This window comes from Motacilla alba, chromosome 18 (assembly GCF_015832195.1).
Source record: "Motacilla alba alba isolate MOTALB_02 chromosome 18, Motacilla_alba_V1.0_pri, whole genome shotgun sequence".
NCBI classification, from domain to species: domain Eukaryota; kingdom Metazoa; phylum Chordata; class Aves; order Passeriformes; family Motacillidae; genus Motacilla; species Motacilla alba.
The window spans coordinates 1,216,251-1,233,613 of record NC_052033.1 but is presented as its reverse complement, the minus strand read 5'-3'; the positions used below and the strand labels follow the sequence as shown (position 1 = coordinate 1,233,613).

Here is a 17,363-nt window from a genome sequence, read left to right as displayed (position 1 = left end):
TAGCTTAAGCAAGAGCAGAACTTTCTGGCTTGCTTATCCCCAGAACAGCTCCAAGCCCCTCCTGTGCCTTACCCAGGCGGCCCTTTGAGGGTGAAGCGATGCTCCTCCCGCAGCTCAGATGTTCCTCCCTGCTGCTTCAGGCTCCAGAGGTGCAAGCTGTTATCATCCAGCAGTGTCACCAGCTGGCACTGCAAAATCACACAACTTGCTTTTTTCAGAATGCCAGTATTAAATATAACACAGTAAATTTAGCAGTAGATTTGCTGGTGTTCATAATTCCCTTCTAAAACAGGACTGAGGAGCTGGTTCAGCTTTTTACGGCAGTGGACAAACACTGCAGCAATGGGATTTAGGGGGTGGAGGGAGACAAGAAGTAGCCTAGAGGCTAAAAACCCTGTTATAAAGGCACAGGTTATCACTGAGGGGGATGACAAGGATTTAGGCTCCTGAAGGAGATCGGCCTATGCTGTAAAGCCCAGCCATGCAGCTGCAGGCTGTATCTCACCTCAGGTTTGCAGAACACACCCTAGCTTTGGGTGGGGCTGATATACTCTGCTATACCACACTCCTCACATTCTTCATGTCCAACCTCATTCTGAGGGTTGTGTCAGAATCCTTTTATGAGCCCAGCCCTGCTGGCTGGATGTTCAAATTGAAGCATTTTACCTGCTGCAGCCACACCTGGTGCAACACTCCCCATGGGAGTTTCAGTTTATACCATTAGTTAAGCAAACAGACACCCAAAACCGCCTCAAGAATTAAATCCCTCTCATAAAGAGGCCACTTGTGCTACACTGGGGGCATAAGGGAACAAAGTCTGCAATTAAGACACCAGTCTGGACAGTCAAGGGAAAGTGGTTAAAGAGCCACCACACATTTGGAAAATTCTGCTTTCCTATTTTTAGAGGGTGGCAATAACTGTTCAGCAATCCCCAGGAGCAAGAGTCAATACCCCCAAATACAAAGGCAACAAACTTAACAGCAGATGAGGTTAGCAGTGCTGTTTTGAGCTCCTGAAAATAATTAAATCAGCTCAGCAGCTGCTCCTGGTCTATCTGTTGTGCAGAGGAAAGACTACCCAGTCCTACTGAAAAAATAGGGGCTGCAAAAAGAAAAGGAAGTTGTTGCTTCTGCAGCAGATTGCCTGAACTATCCTGGCCTTATTACCATTCCCAGGATGTTACTGGAGATAAATGAGTAACAGTTATGAACAATAAAGCTACTCTTTAGTTTAAAGCTTCTCTTCTAGTTTACTGAGCATCTCCACAGCAACAAGCACTGCTGAGAGCACAAAATACACTGGGATAAACATTCCCAACCAAGCAGTATTTGAATATACTTGGTAATAAAAGGCCAGATCCCTGGAATAAAATCAACACCTGTTTAGGAGAGATCTACATAAGTCACAGAGGTACTGAAAATGCACTTACCTGATCAGGTATAAAGTGAATCTGCATTACAGTGTTGTTCTCTTCATGTAAACCCATGAACTCCACTCCGGGAGCACCATATCTAACGAGTTTGTTGAGGATCTACAGTATTTAAGGTGACCCACAGCTACAATTGATTCATAAGAAGCTTGCTAGCAAGCAAGACGAAAAGAGATTAGTTTGAAACCACGTTTTACTGTTGGTGAGCTGGACTGCAAAGAATCAATGCAAATCTACTTTTGATTTTACATGCTTGTTAAATTTGCAGGCTGTGCTCACTGTGGAAAACAGGGAAGTTCACTTCTTCCTTCAGTATATGCAGAAGAGGTGCCTGGACCCTGTTTTTTCTCAGGGATGTTCAATGGCTTCCCAGACACTACAATCCTGTTTAACTAATTTGTAACCAGGAGACAGATGGCTACTGCCTGCATGTGGAGTCCAGCCTCAGAGCACAAACAACACCAGCAATGAATGATTAAGCTGGCAGAAACAGCACCAACTTTTCCTTTCTGGGCTGGGTGACATGCCTGTTTTACAACTCATCTAACTGGTCTCTGCCATGAGAATCATCTCACACACACAAAAATCAGACTGGACGTCATTAGCTACAAAAAATAAGTTACCACCTTCAATGTTTAGGTCTTTAATTCCTGGATGGTCAAAAACTCAGGAAGTAGAAAGCATTTCTGACTTCAGCTTTAACCTTTGAAATAGAATTGCTTTAGAGGAAAAAAAAGAAAAGAAAAAGGAACCCTGCCCCAAATATTTAAACAACCCTGGAATTTACAATGTGAAGGATTGCTGAACTTAGGCCAGATCTAGTCTGACCTTCTGCATAGCAAGAGCAGAGTCTTGTTTAATATCTGCATCAGCTCAGCTCCTGTTGGAGCTGTAGTTCAGCTCTTGGAAAGATAATCCCACACTGATCAGACCAAAATCACTCCAAACCCTGGCAAACTGTTTCAGTGTTCCAGTAACCCGTGCTTGCAAATTCATACTTAATCTAACTTTTGAAGTGTCTTCAAAGCTGCACGAATTCTGCTGAGGTTAGAGAACTCTCACTCAAGGTGTCCAAAGGATACAATTTGATGGCTCCTGATCGTGTCCCAATGGCCATGAGACGGAGAAATGGGCTGTAGCCCAGGGCACTGGGCTGGTGGGGAAATCCATGCTCCACAGTCTGGGGGAGAGAAGGAAAAATCACGATCAGCAGCTTGTTTCATGGGCATTGTTGGGCAGAAGTTCAACATGGCATGGCAGTCTGAAATACAGCACTTAATGGCAGCTTTTTCTGCTGAAAGGTGTTCAAACCTTTTTGATTTGCTGTACAACAGTCTAATGATGAATGTGTGCCAAGAATCCCTGGCTCCACAGCCAGGATATCCAGAAGCGTAACAGAAATGAAAGAGAATATTCTGAAAACAGTAGCCTGAGCAGCTCTTGATGTTAAGATTATAAATAACTCTGCATAAGCACAGCTTAGTCAGTCAGTACAACACACTCCATCACTCCACGTCAGCTGCACTTCTGTAAACCAACTGCTCAGCACAATTTCAAAGTCTGGCACAAATACTGCGCACTGTAAGACCAGCTTTATCTGCCTAATTCCACACAGGTCAGCCTTCCTGACCTCTTTCTGGTGACTGACATGAAGAAATGGTGCAAAGCAATGCAGAGCTACGAGTGAACATCAGTGCTCATCAAGGAAAATTAACAGATTTCCTATGAGCAGCCAGGAAAACTAATGTATCCATATCCATTTTCCAGAGGGAACACGAGGAACACTGGAATTTAATGAGAGCATGAGCCTGCTAGGCCACCTCAGAGTAATTCAAAGCCATTTGGGACTAAAAATGTCGCTGTTACAGGGAGCAGTGTGGCTTGACATTGGTGGCTTCCCTAAAGTACAATTTACAACTGCTCCAGGAGGGAGATTTGGAGCATCTGTACACACCACACTGATGCAGTTACACACCAGGGAATAATATCCTGCCATACTTACAGGATGCCACCAAGCTGCTTAGAAAGTGAGGTTTTCAGAAGTGCTAATGCACAGCTCTTATCCTGGTTTAGGCAAAACCAGGAGGCACCAACACACAGGTAAAGAGGACTGGTGTGCCCAGAGATTAATAGGGAGGATTAAGAGGGATGCTTCCTGGGAAACACTGATCCTTAAAAGCCCAACTTCTGGAAAATACCTTATTCTAAGGCAAGCTGGCAAGCTACAGAATAGGAACTCATTACACTCACTACTGAAAACAAATATAAAAAGCAGAGAACTCTTCCATCTACAGCACTTACACCTCACTCCCATCCTCATTTCCATCATGTCTCAAGCAAAGCTACCACATCACTTAAGTTTTATGCTTTATTCAGCCTAAAAGTAACACCTGGACTTTATTTCCTGCATAGTGATTTCCCAACTTAATCCCCTGCACGAGAATCAAATGGAGCTGGTTTCATTTCCGTGGTCAGGCCATAGCCCGAGGTGCCCCAGCTGCTGCAAAGCACTTTAATGTCCTGCTCAAAGACACAGCATAGGAGGATCCAGCTGACTCCAGAGTCTGCCAGTTTGCTTTGGTTTTACCCGTTTGATCACAATTCCTAAGCTGCAAGAAAAGACCTCCCTCCTCTAAATACCAGGTACCCCAGCCTGAGGTTCTCTTAAGGGAAGATGAGCCTCTTTAGAAGATGAAATTGAGAATATTGGAGCATTTCCCAATTTTCTGCTGGCCAACTCATTAGGCTGGGCAAAAGAGTAGACAGTATTTTTTTTACCTTTTATAGGTAGTAAGCCAAGATTAGTACTACAAGCTCCAAGACCACAGAGTTTACTTCCTTTTTTGATAACTTAATCTCCAGCCTTAGCTATTTATATTTTAAGAAGGTAATTTAAGTGTTAGGTTTGCATTATTAAAAACATATTTTGAGAAGTCAATCTTTTTACTGTCCCCCTTGATGCTGCTGCTAACTAACCTTTGCATAGCTACACATATAAAACTTCCTAGAGAAGGCTGTATGAAATTAGGAATTTATCAGTGGACTCAGAATTGAAACAGGGCAGTTTCCTAACCCAGCACAGGCAAAGAGGAATTTCTCTGTACTGTGATAGCTACTGAGGCAACACAGAAAAGCTTCCTAATTGTCAAATTTGTGGGAGTATAAAGCTATGGTGCAAAATTCTGAGATGATGATCCAAGGTAGCGTTATCTTAACAATAAATCAGACATTTAAATGAATCAGATGTAGCACAGGCAATAAACACCATTCCACTCTCACCCAAAACAAAGTGAGGAACTTGTAAGGGAGACACCAGTGTTAACTACCCCTGATAGTTTTAGTTTCAACTTGTTCACAGTCACTGCACTGTCATGTTATCAGCACAACCAGGTGCAATTTTCAGTGACACATCATTAGAAACTGTGATTATTCTAAGATTTCCTCCAGCTCAAAAGATAAAGCTTTAGCCACAACTCTCAGAAAACCATGACTTATACAATACTGCACTGCCTGTTAGGAAGCTGTCAACACCAGCCTTAATACTGGCCTAATTAGATCCTGGGTTTGATGTGTTAATTTGTAAACACATTAGACAAGTCAATAAAAGCTTTAATTTTCAAGTATGAGACCTATGAACGGCACAACCAAGTGTGTATGATTCAGTAATAATAACAAGAGGGTGATTTTTTTCTCCTCTGGGTTTTCATTCAACCAAAAATTTGAAGCACCCCCCATTCCACAGACAAATTTGCAAAAGTATCAGTAACAACCACAGTGTGCTACACAACTGCTCATGGAGAGCAGTAAATGTACTAAAGGTTCTGGTAGCTCCGAATCTTCAACCAAGATGCCCATAAAATGCAACAAAGATAACTCTCTCTTATGTCATGTGTTTCCACAGCTGGGCAGTAAAGGCTTCAGGGTGGCTTTTGGGCTGCATTTGCCACCACCAGGGTCAGGCATTCACATTCACTGTCCTGATTACCCAGATCTCTTCCTTGTACTTATTTGCACCCAGTTGTTAAATCACATCAAGCTAGCTTTGGGCTGCCCTCCCTCCCTCCCCTCGGCAGCTTTCATCAGCCAATCCTTTCACCTGCCCAGCAGGTAAACGCAGCAAGGGGGAGAGAGGGGGGCAGGAGGCAGCAGAGGTTACAATGGAGCCTTTCAGCAGAGCTGAAATAAGAAACTGGAGTGCCCACAATGTGCCCTTCTTCTCAAAAGGGCTTTTGTTTCTATGGGGAAAGGTAGGAGCTTTTTCTCCTTCTCCAGATTTGTCAAAGACTCAAGCAAGCCTGGTGTCAGCAGCACTGACAAAAATGCTTCGTGTCAGTCGTATTTACTGCAGGAAAAATGTGGCCAAACTGAACAGTTGTTCCCAGCCCACACTAAAGCTGTGCTGATGAAATTCAGCTCTGTCTTCCTCCTTTCACTTGTCTCTGCTTCTCCTCTCAGATTGTTTTATGACAGAGCAGAAACAAACCCAACCACAGGCAACACAAGCCCTGTCCCTTTGTTAAATCATCTTTTGAAGAAACAATGAAGCCTGTATGTGCTAACTCCACTTTGCTTAGACACTAATTCAGATTTCAGGTAAGGTCTCCATCACACCCATCAGCAAAGGGGCAGGGAGGCTGAAAACGGGGGAAAAACCATGAAGCCATAAATTAAATGCAATGCTCCCAGTTGGGTAACATTCAGCTGTAAGACAGGCTGGTTCACCTGTGTGTTACCCATCATCTAGTCTGACAATGCCAGCCTGAACATGTTTCTTCTGCAGGGCTTGGACTGAGCCAAAGGCATCCAAATACTACTTCCAAAAGCAGGATAAACTCAAAGAAGTAGACTGCCAAGTTCACATACCTTATCCTTCATTCTATCCACTGAGCTAAAAACAGATTCTTGCAACAGGTACACACAAGTATGGGAAGTTCTTACTCATACAGAGAAACAGATATGAAAAGCTAAGTGACTAGCAGAATTTAGGAAGGTGTTTTTTGAAACAAACACAACTTTGAAGACAGTTTGAAGTGCTAGTCCAGTCATCAATCAGTCGTTTAAAACCATCTGGACCACCTCTTATGCAAAACAGAAATGCAAGAGAGAAGCAGTAAGAAGATCACAGCCTATTTATACCTGACAGAGTAAACAAACAAACAAAATCCACCACCACCAATTAAATACACTTTCTAAATTGAAGTCCATTCTAGGTCAGCGTGGTCAAATACATTCCACTACACTAACACTAAATATGTGAGACATCATGCATTTATGTTCAACTTCAGTATAAAATGAGGGCATGAATCCCCAGCACCTTTAAAGTGCAGCTTGCCTTTAGTCATGGCCTGCATCACACACTGAAGAGGTGCAAATGCACCGTGCAATTTCTCTGATCAGCAACTTTACAGGCCCACAAAATATTTCCCAAGCAGGTTCTTAACCAGAAGTCTTTCAAAGACCTCAAATAACAAGTGTTTAAAAACCTGCTTACCAGCACTAATGTGCTTGCTCTAATAGCACATTAGACCAGGACAGCCTTGGCACACAAAGCACTATGATTCTTGGCTCCTTGAAGCCACAACCTTCAACAGCACAGAATTAAGGTCTGACTTTCCCAGATTTTCTCAGTCTACCTAGCTGTGAGTAGATGTTTATTGGATCAAAGGGTAGAAGCTTTCAAATGACCCATTATCTCTAGAAATACTGGAATGGGAGACACAAGACTTGGCATAAAAAACCCTCACTTTTATGCAAGAAAAAAGTAGAGTGTAAAAGATTCTGGTATAATGTTCATTCTCTTCTAATTCTTGTTAGAAAAGAACAAGTTACTGTGGCTTAAAGGTGCAAATGAATTTTACAAGGCCTTTAATTACCAAGCTGTTAATGAGAGTAAACATTAGGAAGTGTCCAAAGTAGCTGTCTCCCTAGAAACAAGATGTCATATTTACCTTCAGGACTGAATCAAATGGAGTCACAAATCCTGATGTCAGCTTCTAATATATTTGGAAGTTTCCCTCTGCTGCAAAAGCTACCTCTTTCAACCCTGTTTTGCATTATCCAAATTAGTGTGTCTCTACCAGGTAAAGCTTAGCCAAACATTCTCATAAGAGACAGGCATATTCAAGGAAGAGCCATCCCTAAAATAGCAGAGTTTTTCCAAGGTATATATAATTTTAAATGCTTATAAGCAACTCTGACCCATCCCTGGGTCATTTTTTCTGAAGCTGACATTGCATTTAGCCAGACGCAAACAACTCAAACCTGGTCTGCATTCACTGATTTTTCTACTGCATCTGCACTAGGATTTCCCGGTGGTAGCAGGCAGAAAACAAACCCGAAGCACTCTTGAGCTCCTTTGTCTCCCCAATGGCAGGGAGCTATGCATGGAATTGGTGTGCTTAGTACCAATTACATTAAATCATTTATCTCAAATATCCACAGTTCCCCTTCAAGTATCCATCTACAGTACAATTACAATGAATCAAGGAGGTAATTTCCTAGGCTGATTTCATTTATCCATTACACTTTTCAGCAAAATTCCATTTAAACCTTGGAAACACAAAACCTACAAATATATTTCTGCTCCCCAAAGAAAGTGTAAGTAGCCATTAGCCTAGCCATGATTTAATACTTGGCATTTTCAAAGATAAAAGCACTATGCTCCTGGCCAGAGCTTAAAAAAAAAGTGCCCAGAGTGTTGGATAGGTAGCACAGCCATTGCAATTTCTTCCTCACAGAGGGAAGGAAAAAATCTAGAAACAGATTCAGACTAAGATAATAGTAAATTCATTATTAATGGCCATTGTGCTGCCTAGGGGCTAGCACAGCCTTTTAAATGCACATTTAAAAACGGGGGTATACTCGTAAATCCAAAGGATAATCAGGGACAAAGAACTCTGGCTTCAGCTGCATCACAAGCTGTGGCTTATGTGTATCTTTAGAAAAATGTTTATTTTCCTAACAAGGACGACCTATAACAGAAACGGTCCCAGCACATAAGAGGACAAGTGCCAGACCACTCAGAGGACAGAAAGCTGCTGTGAAGATCTCTTCTTTCAGCAAGTGCCACTCAACAGCATCACAATATCCTTCCTCTTAAAAAAGGAGACAGAATTGAGAACATGTCCAGGACCTTAAAGGAAACTACTCAGGCACACTGAGGGAGAAAAAGGCAGAACTGAAAAAGAGAACAAACCAGCACCTCTCCTAAATTTAACTTTTCCACCCACACTTAAGTGGTTTTTCCCTCCTTTTGCAGGATGCAGTGGCTCAGGACAGAAGTCTGAAGAAAGCCCCGTACCTTGTTGAACTGGAAAAGGTCACGCTTGAGCCTCTCTCGCACTGGATCGTGTCCGGGTCTTAAGAACCTTCTCATCTTCCTCGCTGTAGTATCTTGGCAACAAAAATCCTAACAAAATAGAAAAGAAGAGCCCATATAAACAAAAGCAACCTGAGCAGAAAGCAGGCAGATGTAGGTTATTTATTTTGGTTTAGCAGGTAACAATTCAGCCAGAGCAGACTGAGACAACATCACTATCAAGTGACTAAAACCTGATACCAGTCTAGCAGAGCTCTCTGGTGCAGCACTGCACAATTCTATTTTCACATTGATAAAGCAAACAAGTAGAGATAAAACAAGAGGATTCGAAAAAGGATTTTGCATTTGGCCATTTTGCAATCCCTTGAGCTGACCTTATCCAAAGAAAAGGCAAAACTGCAGCATTTGCATAAACATTCAGACAAACCCAACCTAAAGGCCAACTCCCAGGCTCAGGCATTATTGACTAGCATCAGTTTTCACCCCAGGTAACCCTCCAGCTATTGAGCCAAAGAGAGAAAGAATCCCATTTTTAGGTCTCTCCATGGGCACAGCAGAAAGGGCGCTGTGCTGCCTGCAGGGGAGCTGCATTAATTATTAACTTGCTTTTGTAAAATATCAAGCCGAACTCCCTGCTCGAGGTGGGGGTAGGGAAGGGAATTTCACACCTGCAATTCACTGTGCAGCTGAAGCACAAAGCAGTGTCCCAGTGCCTGGCCTCTCACAGGACAGGAGGATCCAAGCAGGACAAATCAGACCTGACTCGACCAGCCAGCAATCTCAGGGGAATCCCAGGCTCCAGCTTCCTGCTCTCTACAGCTCAGAAGGCTGTCACATCTCCCCTCTGCACAGGTACTAAGTGACAAGTAAACCCTGCCAACTCAAGAGCAAAGGCTTGAATTCACATCCTGACAACTTCCCCTGGTGTTAGTGCTTCTGCCTACCCTGGCCATTTCTCCCAGGCTGCAGTTTACAGACACTTCACTCAGTATTTTATTTTAATTTGCTGGACAGGGAGCAATTTGCCAGCTACTCTGTACATGATACATGTGTGCAGTGGGGGCCAGAACTCCTGAAGTGCAATGAAGGGTCAGAATGGATATTATACATGGTCAGAAGAGGTTCATACACACCTACAGCAAGATGGGGAGCAGGGGGCTGATGCTGCATGAGAGAGACCAGGAGCACCAAAGGAACTGGCATGTTCAGAGGGGCTTGAACCCTTCAAACAGTGAGGCTGGAGGTGAGTGACTGAGGGGACGAGCTTTCACACCTGCAGAGATAGGAACAGCACAGCTGGAAACAGGGTGGCTGTTTCTTTGCTCCTGCCAGCAACAATGGCCTTTAGATAATGACCTAAAGCAGCCACTCCTGAAGAGCTTGAGCTGTTTTTCAAAGAGTTCCTAGCAAGGCCTTGCACCAGCTGTGAAGGTCCAAAAGAAGGAAATGGTGTGATAAACAGGATGCTCCACAGGCATATTTTGAGAGCTCCCTTTAGAAACTCCCTGAGCTTGAACTTGTACCTCTTGGTTGCACTACTGCCCTTTTACCTTTCCTGCTCACACTCCAACATCTCCAGCCACCTGTGCAGCACTGTCCTGAGCTCACCAAAGGCCTGCAATGCAGCCCTGGTTCAGAGGATCACACGAGGATCAATCACCTGAGTCACTCAGTCCCTAGAATTACTAGGATCTAGGTGACCGGAATTTGTCACCTACATGACATTCCAGTCACCTAGAATCACTGGCAGCACCAACTACCACAGAAAAACTGGCTCAGAGCAGGGCAGCTGCAGCTGTGTTTGTAGGCCACCAGCACATGCAGAGGTGAAGAATGTGCAAGAAACAAACATATGAGGACCTCAGAAAAGAGAGGAAGACTAAAAGTGTAGTTTACTTGGAAAGTAAATCCTTCTACAATGATTTAGCACCTCAACTGAAATTTCAAAAATAGTGTCAGACTGTAAAACTTCTTTTATTAGATACCCCTAAGAGAGGGACATATTTTCACAAAGCTACATTCACTTTAAGTTAGCAGAAGTTACAGAGCATTGACAAGGTGCTGTGCAATGAAAGGACAGCTCATCATGCCCATGTATAACACACAATTTGCCCTTAGCCAGACAGGGAAAGGAAAGTGCCGAGGAGACGCACCCTTTCCCACTGTCAATCAATATCCTGGACCTGTTAAACGAGGCAAACCCACAGAGAAACTCTACTAATTACCCTCCCCACTTTAGAACAAAAGACCTCAGCTGTGCCAGCAGACACAAACTCAGGAGCAAAGAAGAGGGGGCTTGTTTTGAGAGACACAATTTTACATTTAAAAACCTGCTAGAATGTTTTATCCTAAAATATTAATGGCATCCTGAAGCATGCCGTTTGAGCCTGCTTATGCAAGAGATACAACATTCACACTCCAGCCCACAACAACTTGTTCAACAGGCTAAGAAGCGTAGTAGTTCTGAACTGAGCAGTAACTCACTTGAAGAACCATCATCCCGAAGGGCTGAGAGGATCAGAGAAAGCAAACTGCAAGTGTCACCTTTCATAGACTGATATCAGAGTTTCTTTCTGCCCAAAGAACCTTTGAGTGTCACAGTATGGGAGAGGATGAGGGGACAAACAGTTTTGAACAAAGGCAAAGAAGGAATAGCACCCACTACAGCACAGGTTGTCCAAAAGTTATTATCACAAGTTTACAAGGCACTTATCAAAGAGAAGAATTTTGGTTTTAGTACAATAAGCAAGTATCTCTTCCAATTCTAGAAATAGATTCCACAATCTGTATAATCTTATCTTCCAGATGCACATTTACATTTTAGCAGTTTAGTTACTCTCCCACACACCTTTGGAGTCTTACATAAAACCCCAGCCCCATGTGCTCTGCAGTTGTCTGCCAGTCAGCATTTACAACCATCTGGTAACAGTTGTGGCTACCAGTAGCCAGAGAGGAATTCTCCAGTAGCCTCTGAAGCTATGCCAGGTCTGCATGTATCTAATGTTCTCATTTTCCAGGGAAACAATTCTTTAGGCTTTCAAAGACAAGTCTTTTACCAGAAACTATGTGCAACATTCTCTTCTTTTAAGATGCATTGAGGGCAGCTGTTTAGAGGCAACAATAGCCCAAGGCTGAACCAAACCAAGTTTTGCTGGTACTCAGGACATGGACACCTCACAGCAGAGCTCAGAGTGCCCTGAACATCAAACTCCTGCTGCTTCCTTACCTGAATGCCCAGTCAAGTCCCCTTTTTCACCTCATTGGATTAGATCCAGACACAAAGCAAAATCTCCTCACTATTCATATGGAAAGGCAATGAAAGCATGAGTGGCAAGACAATCCTGTTTCCAATCAGACGCTAAGGAGCAGTTTAACATCACAACCAGATTTCACTCTGTCCTCCTTGCTCAGCTCCACTCATTTCAGATGCTGTGAGACGTGGCATATGAACCCATATTCAACAGAAGGACAAATGCTCCTTCCCCTGAGCAGCATTAATTGTTCCTCACTGCTGAGTGTCACCAATCCAGAGCTCCAGGTTTTCCTTTGGCTTCCTTGCTTCTGCACGCAGCCATGTATCTTGGTGCCTGTGCCCAGCTTGCTGAGACACTCTACATAATCTTCTCCATCAGCTTGGCATAGGCTGGCAGGGAACTACCCTGTGCAGAAATTTGTTGCAATTTTTTCCTTATGTCCTCTCATGACAGTGGAATTTCCAGCCAAAATGTTGTAAGTCCCAATCACACAAGTTAATCCAGTCTTGCAAGAAGAGGAAGCCCAGGTCAGAAGTTTTTATTACGTAGACAGTATTAAGTGTGGATGTAGTCTCAAGTGAACCCCACAACAAAAACATACCCATAATGAGTTTATTTTGCTCACGTAGCAGAGTTGCAAGGTACCATCTGTGTGCTTCCTTGGCAACCTTTACTCAGCTTGAAGAGGTTTTCAGTGGGATACAGTCCAAGAGCTTTCTTTTCAAAATTCCAGCAAGTATCTCAAGAACTCTTAAATCCTGCCTTGATTTAGGTTTCCTTCTCATTCCTTCCTCAGCACTCCTTCCTGCTTACAGGTCTTTAAAGGGAGAACATCCACCTATGCAGCTGATAACACTTTATCAACCCTGCTAAAATAAAAGAGGCCTTATCGAGCAGCTTTGTTTGAACTCCAGGCAGTTGGTGCTGCTGTAAGAAACCGTCACTCCCATGGCCTTGTCTGAACCAGGTTCTCTCCTGCACCCAGGAGTTTGCCTTGTTGCTGTTACCAACACAGCAGCAAGACAACAGAGACTGGGTCAGCTGCACAGCAAAAAGCTCTTCCTTAGCACCAGTGATCTCACACCAACAGAACCGAGCAAAGTATCACTTAAACACCAGATTTATCACATTTATTGATTACAGGAGCCATTACTCACTGTGAAAGGACAAATTTAAAAACAAGTTTAGCTTGAAATCAATGAAACGAGCTGAGCTATTCTTCAACTGTTCATCTCAACCACCCTCCTTGGCTGTGACACACTGTCAAGGCAGATACTCCAGAAGAAAGCACAAGCCAAGCAGAACAGCTAAAGCAAGGGAAGGAGCGTTGCAATACCCAGAGACGTGTAAGACACCACCTCCTTTACCCAGGAGAAGGAAGATACTCTAACATTAATCTCAGTTTAATGATACCATGCAGAGATCTCCTTTACACAACTGCTGAGCCACTGCTACCCCCCACCACTATGCAGTTTCATAAAGAGCAGAGTGTTCAGGTGCACTTTGCATAGAGTAGTCAGAGAGGAAAACCAAAAGATTCTCTAAAAAGAATTTATTTCACCTGGAGAGACAAACAGTGAAATGAACAACTGAACAGACTGTGGCAACACTGTGTGCAGGTGGCTGCCCTCCTAAAACACAAACAATATTAAACAAAGTATCAGACATCGATTTTCCAAGAACTCTTTGAAAAGAATTGAGAACTAATCACACAACTCAGGCAAGTTAATGTACTGCCAGCAGCCTTGTACTTGGAGTTACCAGGAACCACCCACCTGCAATGAATTTGGGAATTGTGCAAACCCTGTGTGTCATTAGGACTCCTATTGTGTTCTCCTTGTCATGGGGGCATGACAACACAAAGTTTCAAAATGCTACAGCAGAACAAAGTCTTTGCACTGAACATTATTGCCCATGATGCAAAACCTTTTGTTTTTTCACACTAAGGAGTGTGAATCAAACAGAAAAGTGGCTTGCAACTTTGGAGCAGCACTTTACAAACAGTGGGTCGATGGAGCAAACCACAAAAGCATTTGCTTCATAAAGCAACACAAAGAGATCCAGCTATGAGAAACGTTTATATAAGAACTGGAGTTTTCACACAATTTCTGCACAGAAACCAAACCAGTGCCTCCCTATTTTAAAGAAAGACGATGGTACTAGCAGTATCATATACTCTTATTGCCATGTATTAACTTCAAGACATACGTTTAAAACCTCCTTTGCTCTTTGACATTTCTCAAGCTTCTGTGTCAGCCAAGAAAAGACACACCTCTTCCATAGGCAATTCCCAGGAATAATTATGTTACCATACCAGAAGGCCACTGGAAGATAAAGGGCTCTCAACTGGTTTAACTCCTCCAGTACTTTTCTTCGGTCAGCTGTTATAGCAGATGCAATTTGTTCAAAATCAAATAAAAGACGTTCCTCAGCACAATCCTATGAAGACGTTTGAGAACTCTTCTCCCTCTCCAATACCACAAACTATACAGAGCCCCTTGACAGGCTACAGGCAGCACTGAGCAGGATTAGGAACTGCTCACTACTGGCACGGATCATCCTCATCTCCTCCACGGGCCAGTCTATCCCTACAAGGAACGTGCCAGGATGCATGGAGGAGCCTTGGGACTACCAGCACTTTGCATTCCACTTGCCAGAAGCACCAGCTTCCCGATTCAAAGCTAAGATCACTAGGCAGCTGCTCTCAGCACACAGCTTCAGCTGGGACTTGGTAAAGCCAGATATTCCAGTTGACTGAAGTGCTCTCAGATTACTACAAAGAGCAGCATTCCCCATCAAGACGTGACAATTGGACAACTTTTACTTCTACCATCTCAGTGGAGCTGTTTCCCTGTCCTGTCACTATCCCCACACCAGCACAAGGCTTTGTGCCATTGGCTGCAGAAACACAGACCCAGGAGCCTGATTCAATTGCTCTACACCATCAACAAAACTAAACACAAACAGGCAAAGCTTTCTCCAACACCAAGGTTAAGCCTCAGCTCCAGGAGGGGAGATACCAGCAAGAGCCTGTTCCCATGGAACAATGAAGGGCAACCTGAGACAAAGGCTGAACGACTTCCTTCACCGTTTTATTACACCTGTTGGTTGCCTGCTGGAAGAAACATGCTCCTTCATTCAGGAGGAGCAACTTTGGGGAAGAGGAAAGAAAAACCACCAATAGTGACAAGATGCATTTAATACCGGCATAGGTAAAAAATCAAAAAAGGAAAAAAAAAAAAAAAGAGAGAGAGAAAATGTTAACAGAATATCCCGAAGGAGTCAGAGTCACTGCGGTTCTTGTTCTTGTCTTCTCCAAGACCCGCTGCTTGGAGCCAGCGGCAGCACTGGAGACTTGCGGGCCGGGCTGCGGGCAGGGGCATCTTCGACCGCAGGATCGGGCGGGAGCGGTTCCCGCAGCCCCCGGGAGCGGCCCCGGCCCGGACCCGCTGGAGGGCCCGGCAGGAAGTCCCGGAGCGGCCACTGCCGCCAGCCCCCCCGGGGAATCCCGGGATGCGGGGCGGCCGCGCAGTACCCGCGGGGCTGAGCGCTCCGGCCGGGACAGTCATAGCGCAGCGAGCCCGGGAGCGGACACAGCAGCAAACAAAACCCCACCAGCCCTCAGCGCCGCGGCTGCAAGTTCCACGGGGAGACACTGCCGGACTCCCCGGGTGCGCCGGGGCTTCAGGTGTGGGCAGCCCCGACACGGCCGGCCCAGGCAGCGCGGAGAGCCCGGGCACGGGCGAGGCGAACCCCCTCGGGGGCGGGGGCACCGGCGAGCACCTGCCGGCCCCGCCGCGCAGCCCAACACGGGCGGGCATGGCGGGGGCCGCCCCAGCGAGCTCTGCCGGGGCCGTGCCGGCCGGACCCCCCGCCGGGACCCCTCCCGAGAGCCCCTCCCGCCTCCCCGCGCGGCCCCAGCGAGCGGCGCTCACCTGCGGGGGCTGGGGCCGGGCCGCCCCGGCCGCGCTCCGCTCCGCGCCCGCTCCCCCTCAGCTGCGCGGCGGCAGCGGCCTCGCTCCGCGGGCACCTCCGGGCGGGGCGCGGCGGGCCGGGCCTGGCTTGGGACCGCCCACTGGGCGGGGTCCTGCTATGCAAACGGTGTGTGCGGGCGTGGCATCGCATGCAAATAAGGCCCTGCCGCGGCTCCGCCTCCCTCGCGGCCAGCGCGCTCATGAATAATTCAGCAGCGCGCTCGCTGTAGCCAATCAGGGAGCGGCACCGCACGGCTCGGGGAGCGCGGGCACCCGGCAAAGGCAGCCCAGGAAAGGGCGGCGGGGAAAGCCGGGGCCGGACTTCAGGGCCCTTCCTCCCGGCTCCAGCCCCGCGAGGGAGCTCCCAACTTTCACAGCCTTGCCTGTGAAAATAGGCAGACTTTGCAAAAAGTCGAAGCCTTCGCTGGAGAGAGGAATACAAAGTCCCACCGCACAGTCCCGCAGCAGCTACCCCGTGTCCTGCTGCAGGGAACAGCAGATGGGCAAGGAAGCTGTAAAGGGCAATGGCAGGTGAAGGTCTGCCCACTCTGCATCCATGCAAAAGCTTGAAATTACCTCTGACAAAGGTCCGGTAACAGTATTTCACCCACATTTCCAAAAGTTATGTTTTTCAATTAAACATTCGGTTCTCTCATCTTCTTGCAATGCTCAGCCGATCTGCATCACAGGCCAAAACGGAGCAGTGGTATCAGTCTGGATCATGCTCCTATTCCGGGGTGGGTTAAGGCACCATCAGATGTTACAGTGCTGAGCAAGGCAGCCACAGTTTCTCAATCCTCCCTGCAGTGGTTATTAAATTGTAATTGTCTTGTGCTGAATCAGGGAGTCTCTGCCCCAGTGAAACTCACTGGGTGGCTCTCGTAGAGTTCATCAATACAATTCCACCTTGGCATAGAGATGAGATTGATTGAAATCAACAGGAGTGAGTTTGACCTAATTCCAGGATAAACATGAGCCTTGAGGGTCAGGCTGGAGTTCTCCTGGCTGTGCCTGTTCTTAGAAACTCCCTTCCCACTGCCTTTAATCTGTAAAACAGTCTGGGAGAATGCTGAGGGCAGCTGGGGCTGCCAACCCCGGCTTTGGCAAAAACTACCAGAGCCAAAGCCCTGCTTGAAGGAGGAAGAGGAAGGGGAGGGAGCGTGGGAGGAGCCGCCAGACCCCTCACCTCAGGAGAGCCCCGCCGACTTCCAGCATCTGATAACTGGGGCGTGTGTGTGAAACAGGAGCTGGCAGCAGAGCCCCGGCACCCTGGGCTACGATACCTCTGACCACGCAGGAGCAAGATGAACGAGGAAGAGGTGTCGTGTGCCGACAGGAACTGCACGCGGATGTAGGGACACCTCCAGGCTCTGAGTCACGCTGCCCT

At 46.0% G+C, this 17,363-nt stretch overlaps 1 protein-coding gene across 1 annotated transcript in view; it reads right to left on the bottom strand.

Annotated features, from left to right (window-relative positions):
- The window catches only part of LLGL2 (LLGL scribble cell polarity complex component 2), a 33,012-nt gene extending 16,944 nt beyond the window's left edge, over positions 1-16,068 (bottom strand). The window contains exons 1-5 of the mRNA XM_038157329.1: positions 15,938-16,068; positions 8,731-8,838; positions 2,513-2,610; positions 1,431-1,512; positions 73-188 (exon numbers count right to left, since the gene is read on the bottom strand). Coding sequence (XP_038013257.1) covers positions 73-188; positions 1,431-1,512; positions 2,513-2,610; positions 8,731-8,805 — 371 coding nt within the window. The 5' untranslated portion in view covers positions 8,806-8,838; positions 15,938-16,068. The remainder of the gene's footprint in view (positions 1-72; positions 189-1,430; positions 1,513-2,512; positions 2,611-8,730; positions 8,839-15,937) is intronic.
- Positions 16,069-17,363: the final 1,295 nt, after the last annotated feature.